This window comes from Antennarius striatus, chromosome 10, assembly GCF_040054535.1.
Source record: "Antennarius striatus isolate MH-2024 chromosome 10, ASM4005453v1, whole genome shotgun sequence".
NCBI lineage: Eukaryota > Metazoa > Chordata > Actinopteri > Lophiiformes > Antennariidae > Antennarius > Antennarius striatus.
This window is the reverse complement of record NC_090785.1, coordinates 17834603-17846520: the sequence shown is the minus strand read 5'-3', so window position 1 is coordinate 17846520 and position 11918 is coordinate 17834603. Positions and strand designations below refer to the sequence as shown.

General features: G+C 43.4%; 1 protein-coding gene across 1 annotated transcript; it reads left to right on the top strand.

Moving 5' to 3' along the window:
• Positions 1–90: 90 nt before the first annotated feature.
• On the top strand, positions 91–10604 carry sh3bgrl (SH3 domain binding glutamate-rich protein like). Its single transcript, XM_068325653.1, has 4 exons — positions 91–348; positions 6567–6752; positions 9247–9327; positions 9664–10604. Exons 1-4 carry the CDS (start codon positions 304–306, stop codon positions 9697–9699), a joined length of 348 nt encoding a protein of 115 aa, XP_068181754.1. The 5' UTR covers positions 91–303; the 3' UTR covers positions 9700–10604.
• The last annotated feature ends 1314 nt before the right edge of the window (positions 10605–11918 follow it).

Here is an 11918-nt window from a genome sequence, read left to right as displayed (position 1 = left end):
TTGCGCGTACGCGTCTCCGAGTGTGCGCTCACGCTCCAACGAGAGATAACTGGAAGGGGCGGGGTGGCCGAGAGGAGGAAGAGGAGGAGGAGGAGGAGGAGGAGGAATGCAAAAGCTCCATCCAGCGCTGAGAACTGGAACATTTCCGCAGAAAGTGTGCGCTTGCCTCTACAGACGCCGTGCGTTTTCTTTTTTCTTTTTTATCGCTGCGTTTTTGACGCGTCGCCGCTGACCGATCCGCCCGCCGAGCGTCAGCGAGGAGCGCGCTGTTTCACCGTGTCATCGTCAGGGATTGATTTCATCATGGTCATCAAAGTGTACAAGGCATCGTCATCTGGATCCACTTCGGTAAGGTGTTGAAGAATGCTCAGGTTTTATCTGTGCGTTAGGGTTTCACGCTCAGCATCCAGGAAGGAAGCGCAACTTTTGGTGGAACTTGTTCCGAGGGATGTCCAGACCGTCACCAGTGGTCTGGACTGGTCTGAGTCGTCGTTACGGCTGCCGTGTTTGCTCTACTTTAATATCCACACTCATTCTTTCAACGTCTTTTCCTGTCTTTCTTAAACTTCTTTAGCTCTGGCGCAAAGTGGAAGTTTGGGTCTGATTCAGCTATACGCGCTACAGTTTCCTGTCACCACAGTTTAGTTGTTTTTGCAGCTGAAACCAAACGACGGAAGTATGCAGTAAAAACCCTAAAGTGGTCTTTGTGTCTCCTGATGTGAGGGTAGGGCCTGTGCCTCGGTGGTAGGGGCCCACACCAACCCGACCGGGGGGACTGGAAAACACACTTCTGCGCGTTGGCTTCACTTTCCCTGCAGACTTTCCGATTTTCAGCTTCTTTGCCAGTTTCTTTTGGATTGGAAAGGAATGAGTGTGAGGCAATTCTCCAGGGTCCCTGTTGGATCAGCAGCTGCAGCTAAGGAACGTTTTTAGGACCTTTTAAAGTACTTTTTTTTATGACAAAACATGTTACTATGAAAGCTTTCTGCAGAAATTACATGTGTTGAATGGTGTGAAATCAGACCAGCATTGAGTCAGCTTTATAAATGTGTTACCACTGAAATGTTCAGTGGTAACACATTTATGTGAGAATATGATATAAAAAATTAGTAGCCGTTAAACTTAATTTCTTGCTGATGTAGAAGTGAAATGAAAGTTTTCGTTGAGCTGCTCATTTTCTCAGCTCACACACAGGAAGTGATCGAGAGCACGGCCTCTTTTCTGTTGTTGCCACAAGTCGGTGACATTTGGAAGAGCGGCGGTGTGTTCAGAGGTCAGGCGCCGGTTGTAAAGTGTGATGGTCAAGACTTGAGAGGCGGTGATGTCATCACTTGTGCTGGATGGAGCCTGTCTGGGAAACTGCATCACCTCCCATTGATCTGTCTTCGGCACACAGTGGAGTGGACACACTCATGTGCTCTTAGATGCTGCATGGACACCCTCATCTTCATCAACCGCTTCCTTTGTTCGTCTTCTTCAGGGTCTGTTTAGAGCAACGGTCCAAACACAACACGTCCGTTTTTATCTCAATCCCATCTGCCGTGATGTAACATTCCTTTTTTTTTTTTAATCCAAAAATCTGTCTGTCGTGTCTTTTAATGCAATACCGGTGGAAAAAAGACATTCAAGCAGTTAAAAGCTGGTGAGGCCTTGTGGTCAAAACCTTTTTGCTCTCACTAGACTTGCAGTTCGATCGCATTAGTGACTGCAAAACAATGTGATTGCAATCCATTATCCAACAACGTCTGCTGCTCCATTAATCACTCCGGTTTAGCTCAGCGTGTGAATGGGACAACCGCCAAAAACAGAGAGACAAGTAGGAGTAGTTCAGAAACAGAATTTTAGAGCTTTTGCTCCAACAAGGAGTCAATCGCAGGTCAGGGAGAGAGAGACAGAGAGAGAGACGAGCTAAAATTAGCCGGAGGGATGGATCTGATTTGACGAGTAACAGTAGTCAGCATTATTCAGGCAGACATATTTGCCAAGGACGGAGGGATGTGTTCCAAACCGGAGCTCGTTCGGAGCGTTTCATTCATCGCTTCGATGCAGAATTGAAACCATGTAATTTTACTATCTTGGAGGTTGTAGAATGAAATGCTTCTGGAGAACATCAGGACCAAACATCTCATGACTGTTAAATGACCTCACTTGTAGTAGAACACAACCACAGCTGGTCCCACTACAGATGTGTAACAATACACAAAGCTGAGAGGAGTCAACGTGAGTGTTTTTCCATTTGAGTAAGGAATGGATTAGGTTGGGTGTGTCACACACACACACACACACACACACACACACTGGCCTGTGAGTTGACGTCAGCGTACATCCATCCAGTAATGAGTAGCAGTGTGTTTGACTCACCTGCAGGAGTGGGGCTGTGACTCGGACTTCTCTTGGGAGTCTTCTACGGTTACAGTCGGTGACTGTCTATCGATAATCCCACACCGTAGGCCCGCATCTTTATTTAAACGTGAACAGAAACCAAATAAACATTAAACAGAATCAGGTATTTGTACTTACAGGGAAGGCAGTAGCGTTCCATCCTGTTTTACCTGCTCCTTGGTTAAACAGAGGCCAGATTTCCATTTCTTAGATATGTACATGTAAATCCTCACATGGAATACATCTAACTAGGCTGCAGCACGAACCTGAATACCAAAAGGGCAACTAGAAGCTGAAATAACTTTTTGCCACCTTTACTTCCTTTGATGCGTTGCAGCTGTTCTATTGTACCATTTCCTCATTGCCACAATGTGCTCACTACACAATAGTGTGTAGTAGGTTTTCAGCTTCAGATAAACTTCTTCTACTGTAGGGTCTAAAGGTCAGTCGCTGCTGACAGTTAGTTAGTTAGTTAGTTAGTTAGCGTTAAAAGGTTGCTGCTGTAACACCTGTAGGGAGAAATGGGAGCAGAGAGTTTGGAAGAGCTGTAGTGCTAGATTTCAGGGGGGGGGGGGTCGCGGTTACAGCTGATTTGTTTTAAACACAAATCAGACTGGAAATAATTAGAATGTGGGATGGCTCATGTTTCTCTCTGCTGTCCAGAGTTCTACTGCTTCCAAACATTGGGATCCTCAGCTTTTGCATGTAATTTTATTTGAAGCGTCATTTAGTCAAATTCAGATGAAACATTATTCCAGACTGATCAAACTAGTCTCCCCCATATTGATCCAGACCCATATCATGGATTCACTGCCTCCGATCAATGCCCTCCATTGTCTGGCAGCTGTGTCCAGACTTCTGCCCTCTTTCAAAAATTGATCATTTGTGGATCTGCTGACACGGCTGTCCCATGATGATGACGATGTTGTGGAATGTAAACCAAAGAGCTTATTTTGTAGATTCAGTCTCCACATCCACACAGTTTAAAGGCTTCACCTGGAACCAACGAGGTGATCCAACAGTGGATGTATCGATACAAGTGGACAATGCAGTGCAGCATGATGGGTAAACATCCATCTTTTTCTGTGTTACCTTTTATTTTACTGTAAATGCCTTGGAAATTAAATCTCACTAAAATCCCACTAAAATCTTGAATAATATGCGACACAATTCTTACGCCATCAACACCCCAGATTGTCCCAGGTTATACATACACATAAATACATTTGATCACATCGTGGTTTACATCAGAATTTACAAATTATTTCCAGAGATATAAAAGACACTCTTGAAGGATGTCCTCTCTTGCAAAGCTGAAAAAAATATTGTTTCAATAAATCAGTTTATTTTTGTGTTAACCCTGTTTACGGATAAACCAACAGACACCAGAACACAGAGCCTCTTTAGAGGAGATAATGACAATATACACCCATGATAGCAGGCCAGGCTAATATCATGCTAACATGGTTATAATTACAGTGAGAATATGCAGTTCTCCAACAGCTGTAGAGCTAAACATGTCAATTATTACAAAGTGCAGCAAGGAATGATGGGAAGAGTTCATATCGGTACTCGGGGGGGAGAACATCATCTGGGAACCATCTCTGCATCAGTTTGATGCTATTCCCTCTGACAGATGTTGAGATATTCTAGTGAAAAAGTGCAAACTCTGACAGGATGTCTAAATTTATCTGGTTTTCTTTTCTAGAAACCACAAATGTCAATATACATTTTTTTTCATGATAATGCAATTCATATCTTTTGAGCTATTTTAAACTGAAGAACTGCTCCTTACTGTCATCCATGGATCAATATACAATAGCAAACATCGTTACAAGCACTTAGGCCCATCTTTGGATAAAAGCAAACACAGAGACAGTCGCTACTTTATTTGCATGCTGTGAAGCTAATTTGTATAGCAATGTGAGCTCTGGGGGTGTGGCAGAGGATGTGGATTGTTCCTTACATTTGAGGCTCTTAGGCCCCCGTCCACACGATGACGGATTTTTTTGAAAACGCAACTTTTTGAAAACACATCGAAAACGATTGGCGTCCACACGACGGCGTTTTCAAAAAAAATCTCCATCCACACGTAAACGCAGCAGTGCGTCTCCAAAGACGGCTATAAGCATGCCAAACCATGTGGTGGCAGTATTGAGTCAAATTTTATCCAATCGGAATCCTCCGTGTTTTGTTGTCACAACACACGGGCCCATAAATATGACGTCACAGAGGCAAGACGTCAGCGTTTTTAAAAAGTTGCTGATACGTCATCCACACGACAACGCAGACCCAGCGGTTTTTTTAAAAATCCAACTAGGCCAGCGTTTTCAAAAAGTTGCGTTTTTGTTCTGGATATCTGCGTTGTCGTGTGGACGGAAGGCGTAAACGCAACAAAAAAGTTCCGGCATTGTGTGGACGAGGCTTTAACCTGCAGACGACCTGCAGGCCTGACACCAAACGTCCATCTCATTCGCTCCGTAATCTTTCTTCTGAGGAACCTCGAGAGTTAATTTCTAGCATTCCAGAGGGAAAGATAAGGATTGAAAAGTGCAAAGTATCAAGAAAAACATTTATTACCTCATCCAAAGTCAAGGACCGGCTGGGTTTTTTTTTTTAAAATATGAAAATCAGTAATAGCCCAACAGGAATCAATGCAAATGGCTTAAATAGGGAAAACAGTCAGTAAGCAATTAGAGACAGGGGCAGATGGCACGCTACCAGTTTGCCCTACAAATAAATTGGGCTTGGCAAGAATGCATTACAGGCTAACTGGGATGGAGGGGAATGGCCAGAATGCAGCGAAAGAGAGGAGAGGAGAAAGTCGGCCTTTTTGTGAATCTGAAAGGTCATTTTCTTTATAAGTTAATGTGAACGTGGAGGATAGTCAGAGTTCAGTGGAGGCCCCTTGAAGTCATCCTGAGCCGGTTCTGCTCCGGTGATTCCTTCTCTGCAGGTGAGACTTTGTCCTCAGGAGGGCTGCAGACATCCAATGATTCAACCCTCATCCCCTGCTAATCTGCTAGCATGGTTAGCGCCCTCTTTTCCATGCCTCGGCTTTGTTAGCAGATGGCTGTCAAGTAATCCGCCTGCGTTGTGGGCCGAGCTGGGAGGAGTCCTCACATGGACGGGTTTGAACTGACGGGGGAAATAACTGTTAAAATGTTTGTGCAACAATTTGATTTTAGCTGTGTAGCAGCGTGTGTGCAGCAGAGGCAGCGTGAGTGTGAGTGTGTGTGTGTGTGTGTGTGTGTGTGTGTGTGTGTGTGTGTGTGTGTGTCTTCTTCCAGCAGGCCTTATTTGGCTCTTGTTTGACCAGTTATCTCCTCTCAAGTCCCAGAGGAGCTCTTGTTTCCGTTCGGCCTTGTAGGGCCATCCTCCCTCCGACACACACCCACTGAGAGCTGATTGGACAGGAGTTTCATACAGTGAATCACACACACACGCACACACACACACACACACACACACGCACACACGCAGAGGTAAAGGCAGGAACCAAAAACGCTTTGCACTGAGCAGGATCTGGTTTTACATATTCTGTGTGTGTGTGTGTGTGTGTGTGTGTGTGTGTGTGTGTGTGTGTGTGTGTGTGTGTGTGTGTGTGTGTGTGTGTAAGTAACACAACACAACACCCTGATTTAAATATTAATCACATCTAAATGACAGTAGGGACAATCAGCTCTGACACGGAGAAAGTCAGACGGTTTTGTTCACTTCCATGGATGAAAACGATGCTGTGTGTCAGTTCTTTTTCGAACAGAGGAACGTATTTTAAGTTGTTGACTTTAGAACAAAGTACAGTAAGGCGCACCTAGAAGCCTTTCGTTTTCTCGAAAACCGACAGTGCGCCTTATAATGGGATGCGTCTTATAATCCAGTGCGCCTTATAGTGCAGAAAGTGTAATTCCCCTGTTGGAATGTGGGGATGCTGGGAGTTCATTCTGTCCTGCAGGCAGAACTCCGTCCGTCCCTCTTGCCTTCACTTCTACACGCTGGTATCACTTCCTTTATTTGTCAGCAAACCGGTGGTGACCTGGTAACCGAGCAGCGGTGATCTCTGCAGGCAGACATAAGGTGTCCTTGTGTTTGCCTCAGACTGACAGAAGTGACCCCGAACCCCCACCAGACTGAAGCTAACGGCTAACTGACGGTTTCCTGTCTGTCGTCTCTCTCTCACGCAGATCAAAAAGCACCAGCAGGACGTGGTGACCTTCCTGATGGCCAATAAGATCGAGTTTGAGGAGTATGACATCGCGGCCAACGAAGCCAACAGGAAGTGGATGAGAGAGAATGTTCCGGAGGAGTCCAGGCCGGCCACGGGGAACCCTCTCCCCCCACAGATATTTAATGAAAGCACCTACTGTGGGGTGAGGCTCACAGATGCTCTGAATTATAGCCACATTAGCGATTATGCTTTTAAGTACAGGTCTACTGCTGGAGCTGAACCCAGCCGACCTAAGCGAGAGACGGGGTACACCCTAGACGTGTCGCCAGCACATTAGATCACAGAGCTAAACTCATGCTCTCAGGACACGTAAATAATTCATGGTGGGTTTTTAGATTGAATACATTTAAAATGGCACAAAACAATTTTTTTTTTTCAATAAACGACAGATCAAATCACTTTGCCTGTTGTCAAAGGTAAAGCTAGCGATACATTTATTTAGAATGATGACTTAGCGTCCATCACCAATCGTTCTTCTCTACAGCACGTCAGCAGTGAGTTGAGAAAATGTCAATATTGGGTTTTGCCAAGCTGAAAAAAATGTGACTTCTTTATCCCCCGACATAAAATAACAGGACATTTAGTCGTCCATATGTCCGTCAGTCAGTCTCATAAACCAGACGATCACTACACGTTAGAAATAAATTAACCCTAGTATGTTGTGACTTTTAATATTGTTATATTTCTACCAGTCATTTGGTCGTTTATGTAAAGATGATAAAGGAACAGAGGACATCTGACATCCGGATGAATTTCTTCTCTGTGCAGGTCGATGTTTGCTGGAGGTGTTACCCTCTTCTGGCTCTATGACCATAATTATTAATTAACATAATTACAATCATTTCATATTTCTTCTACCTGATGTGTATTACAGGAAGCTTTAAAGGAACATAAAAACATTTATTAGAAGGGGAGATCGATAACCACACTGATAAATGTCAACCAGATGCTAGGCTGGCTTAGCATCGCATAAATGCTAGAAACAATGGGGAAATGCTGGTTTGCCTTTACTTCCTATATTAAAAAATTCCAAATTAATTTAATCTGCAGAGAAATCAGGTTAAAAAAAAATCTATAATCCCATGCAAAGATCATGATTTTATTTCACCATTCAGTATTTTTGTGCCTAACTTTTCTTAAGTTAGTTTGATTTCGTCATCACTTTTTTCTGACAGCGTGTATTTTTGACACCGTTCCTTACAGTGTGAAGTGTGGCGCTGCATTCCGACCACATCCCTGTTCAGTACCCCCCAGTACCTAATGGTAGCTGATGCTAAAGCCTGGGCCTACTAAAGCCTGGGCCTACTAAAGCCCGGGTCTGTGATGCTGGTCCGCTATCTATGGCTGGAATGGTTGGATTGAATGTCACAGACAAAGAGCAGCATCTCGCAGCATACCAGCAGCAGTGATATACTACGTGTGTGTGTGTGTGTGTGTGTGTGTGTGTGTGTGTGTGTGTGTGTGTGTGAAATGAGGGCTATGAAAGCCTGCAGTGGATGGACGACTGTTTGTTTAATCTGGGTTACATTCTCACAGACAATAGTCTCCTATCAGATTGACTACAAAGGTCTGTGCCTGAACAAATAACTCAACCTCGTCTCACACAGAGCTCCGTGTGTTACCGCCGCTCACGCTGTCGCCTTCGGGTGTCGAGCCAAAGCCTGTTTCCCATCATTCCTCTGGTTGGAGTTGACGTTAAGCCGTTCTCCAAATGGTTTGCACTTTTGGCAGGATGTTCTAACTTTTAATCACTGATGTTAAGTAGCAGAGATTCATTTTTCATTTGGATGCTGGCAGCATCCGTGTGATTTCAATGAGGATAAACCAAAAAGACGTAGAAACCCATAATGCACTTTGGATGGGCGGCTTGCTGGTGGCGGTTGGGATTGGACAGGAGGTGGACAACCTGTTCCTGAGTGGGAGCTTCCTGCTGCTGCCTGGTCGGAACCAGCGGGACATCATCACCAGATCCTCACAAACTGCTCAAACAGAAGGAGGAGAAGAATGAGTGGATGAAAGTGTGAAAGATGAATCATACAGAATAGAAGGTGGAAGGAAGTTATTGTCTCTAATTTGATTAACATTAATGTCGGTTCAGGCTGACTTATGGTTATTTTTCTGTTTTCTGTCAATCTGATTTGACACTTGTTACTCGATGCACTTCATGTTTATTGTCACGATAGGATTAGGCTGGTATGGGGTACATATGATCATCGCCTTTACTCATCTGAGGCATCTTTTCTTTCATAGATGGATGGATATTTGTTATTTTTTCAGGAGATGCTAATATGGACAGTGAAACGATAGCTTATATTGATATACATACAATTATCAAATAGTGATATTCATGTCAGAAACACTGAATAAAGAGAATCATTCACCCAAAAAGATTTGTTGGTATTTTGGATCAGAAATTGTAAAGGAGAAATTACATTTCCAGTGGTAATTCAAACATCGGAAATAGTTATTTCTACTTTGAAAAACGTATCAATGGTATCAATAATTTTTTATCATTCCAATTTAAAGATATCTGTAATTCACTTTTTACTTTTTGATGTTTACATGTGAATATATATGGTAACGTGTTGCATATGTTACACACATACATTAAAACACTTTCCCTCCATCCTCCTCAGAACTACGATGCCTTCTTCGAAGCCAGAGAGGATAACGCTGTTTATGCTTTTCTGGGTCTGACTGCTCCCCCAGGCTCCAAAGTAAGCCCACGAACACAAACACACTGAAACCTGTCCTTTATTCGCCCTGCATCATCAGGCCTACCCATACTGCCTGTAACACGGGCCTCCAGTGTGAATCCTCCCAGTGTTACATTACATAACTGCTCACTGTAAGTCCAAGCCGTCAGTGCTCTGGCTCCTGCACACTGGCACCTCCTCCCTACCACAACAGGAACAGCAGGGAGTTGTGGCAGTTCCCATAGAAACAGACAGATTTCGCTCTGAGCCGTAGCAGAGGATACAAACCAATATCCTCCATTTTAATGTAACGCTCTTCTTCCTCTCCTCCCTGCTGGTTCTGCCTCTCCTGTCCAGGAGGCCATGGCTCTACTGAAGAAAGCGCAGCAGTAGCAGCTTCACACCCATCCCACCTGACCCCCTCAAGCCGGTTCCAAAAAAAGCAAGACCTGGATCCAGACAGACCCGGAACCGATTTGAAAACAACGAAGCAACATTACGCTCAGCTTACGTGTACAATCATTCAGTCTCATTATTTTTCCTTAACCCGTGTTCAGCTGTGCCTTTTCAGCCGTAGTGAAGGGAGCTAATACAGCAGAGCATTGTGGGTTTCTCCAAATAGCCCAGCTTGCTCCTTATTAACCTCAGCCCACTAAGCCTATTGGACTAACGACATGTCAGTCAAGCCATTAGCACAAACATGTAGCTTCCTGTTTGAGAACCCATCATTGGATCAGATATCACCGCTGTAGAATGTCCATGACATTAGATCGTAAAACATTCACGTCATTTTTTCGTTACTCAACAGTTTTGACCAGTAGGATGTTAAATCTTGTGCTCCTGTCAGTCATGTTAGCACCAAAACTTCAGCACCTTTTTTAAAAGTTATCCATTAAATCCCATTCTCTATGTCTTATTTACATTCTATTGTCTTAATGCTGCTTTAAGAGCAACCCTTTTTCTACGAGCTGATGTATGTCTGAAGATGTTAATACATGCCAAAATTACACATCTGCCAACAGAGGTTCTTTTTTGTATTTCTTGTTGTTGTTGTTTTCCGCTGGATATGTGTTAATGTTTTGCTCTAAGCATGCTGTTTCACATCTGATGACGTCTCTGTTACGTAAATCCATATCTTACCTGAATCAGAATCCAAATGACACTGCTCTTACTTCTATTCTGTCATCGTTAGCCTGACTCTCAGTCGACCACAATGACAAGGTCAAAACATTTCAAATAGTCTCTTCCTTCTTGTAACAAACTGTTATTTTTGTCCACAATAAAGGATTTCAAATTTACAGGTTTGTGTTTTCATTGGCTTCAGATGTGTGGAGTGTGTGACGTCACTCTGATAATGAACTCAGTGCAGGAGACAGGAAGTAGCTGTCCAGAGGCTGGATTACAGATATTCCCCAGAGCGTTGGAAACCGACCCAGACGTGACAGCTTTATGATATGCTTACCTTTCGGATTCAGATTTTACATAAAGTGTCACATGACAGGGCCACACATAAACCAGTAAAATAAAACGGAAGCACAACCCAGCTCCTTTTGTATCCAACAGTCTCAACTCACTGACTTGTGATTTAACGTGTAAAGACTAAAGCAGTGACTCTACCGTTTGTGTCTAACGACGCTATAGAAAGCAGTGCATTGTGGGAACTGTTTGATGGGTTTCAAATTTGAGATTTAGCAGCTCCATCAGGGGTTCTTTTACTCTCCAAACCATTCAATGGGGTTCATTTTAATCACACGTTGATTCAGCTGAATGAATTATTAATTCACAAATCATTTTTATGAAGCAGAATTTTCCCCATCCCGTGTCCCATTTCACCACAGATTTATCTTTTGGGAACCCCCACAGCACCTAAATGCTCATAAAGTAGCTCCAAGTTAACCAGCTGGGAAGCACTTACACCAGGCACCAGCCTGAACAATCTAACCACACAATCACATGACTCTCGTGGGATGCTTTTGTGAAGCTCTTTCACTTTTGATACTTCTCATACACGGTTCTGATAATACTGTAGTTTTACTTTGAATATGTAATTACAGAAATAACTGTGTCAAATGTATTTCTGGACTTTTTTTAAATATATTGAATGCTGACCATAAATTTTCTCATCTTATTGTACATTTGTTGTCCCGATTTTCTCTGAGTTCAGATTTTCCCTATAGACAAATAAAGGAAGTGAGTGATGAGGGTGGAGAGGCCACTTCTCTGTTACAGAAGTGAAACAGGTCATTCGAGCTTGTGCAGTTTACGCGCTGAATCATTTCCCCCCACCAAGATTCACAAATATAAGAAGCGAATTGGGGTAAAAGAAGATAAACAGAAGAGGAGAGTCATTCTGAGCCATGTTAGCTGAAGGCTTTCTCAGGGTGCTGCCGTACCGAGAGGAGAAGAGAGTTACTTCTGCTCACAAGACAAAGAAAGTCCAGCCACGCTCTAATTTTACGGATCCGTTCAACTGTGATTCAAAGTCTGCAGATCTACAGATCAATTTAGATGTGGCAGGTAAAGTAAAAACTGTTTCATGTGCTAAAGTTAACTTAAAAGTATTGTTTGTCAGATAAAATCCAAGTTGTGATTTTGTTGGGTACAATCTGCTA

What these genes read in the sequence shown, in the direction of transcription:
- sh3bgrl (XM_068325653.1), top strand. Translation starts at nt 304, where the DNA reads ATGGTCATCAAAGTGTACAAGGCATCGTCATCTGGATCCACTTCG. An exon ending in ATGAAAGCACCTACTGTGGG is followed by an intron (nt 6,753 to 9,246) that starts GTGAGGCTCACA and finishes CATCCTCCTCAG; the next exon opens with AACTACGATGCCTTCTTCGA. An exon ending in CTGCTCCCCCAGGCTCCAAA is followed by an intron (nt 9,328 to 9,663) that starts GTAAGCCCACGA and finishes TCTCCTGTCCAG; the next exon opens with GAGGCCATGGCTCTACTGAA.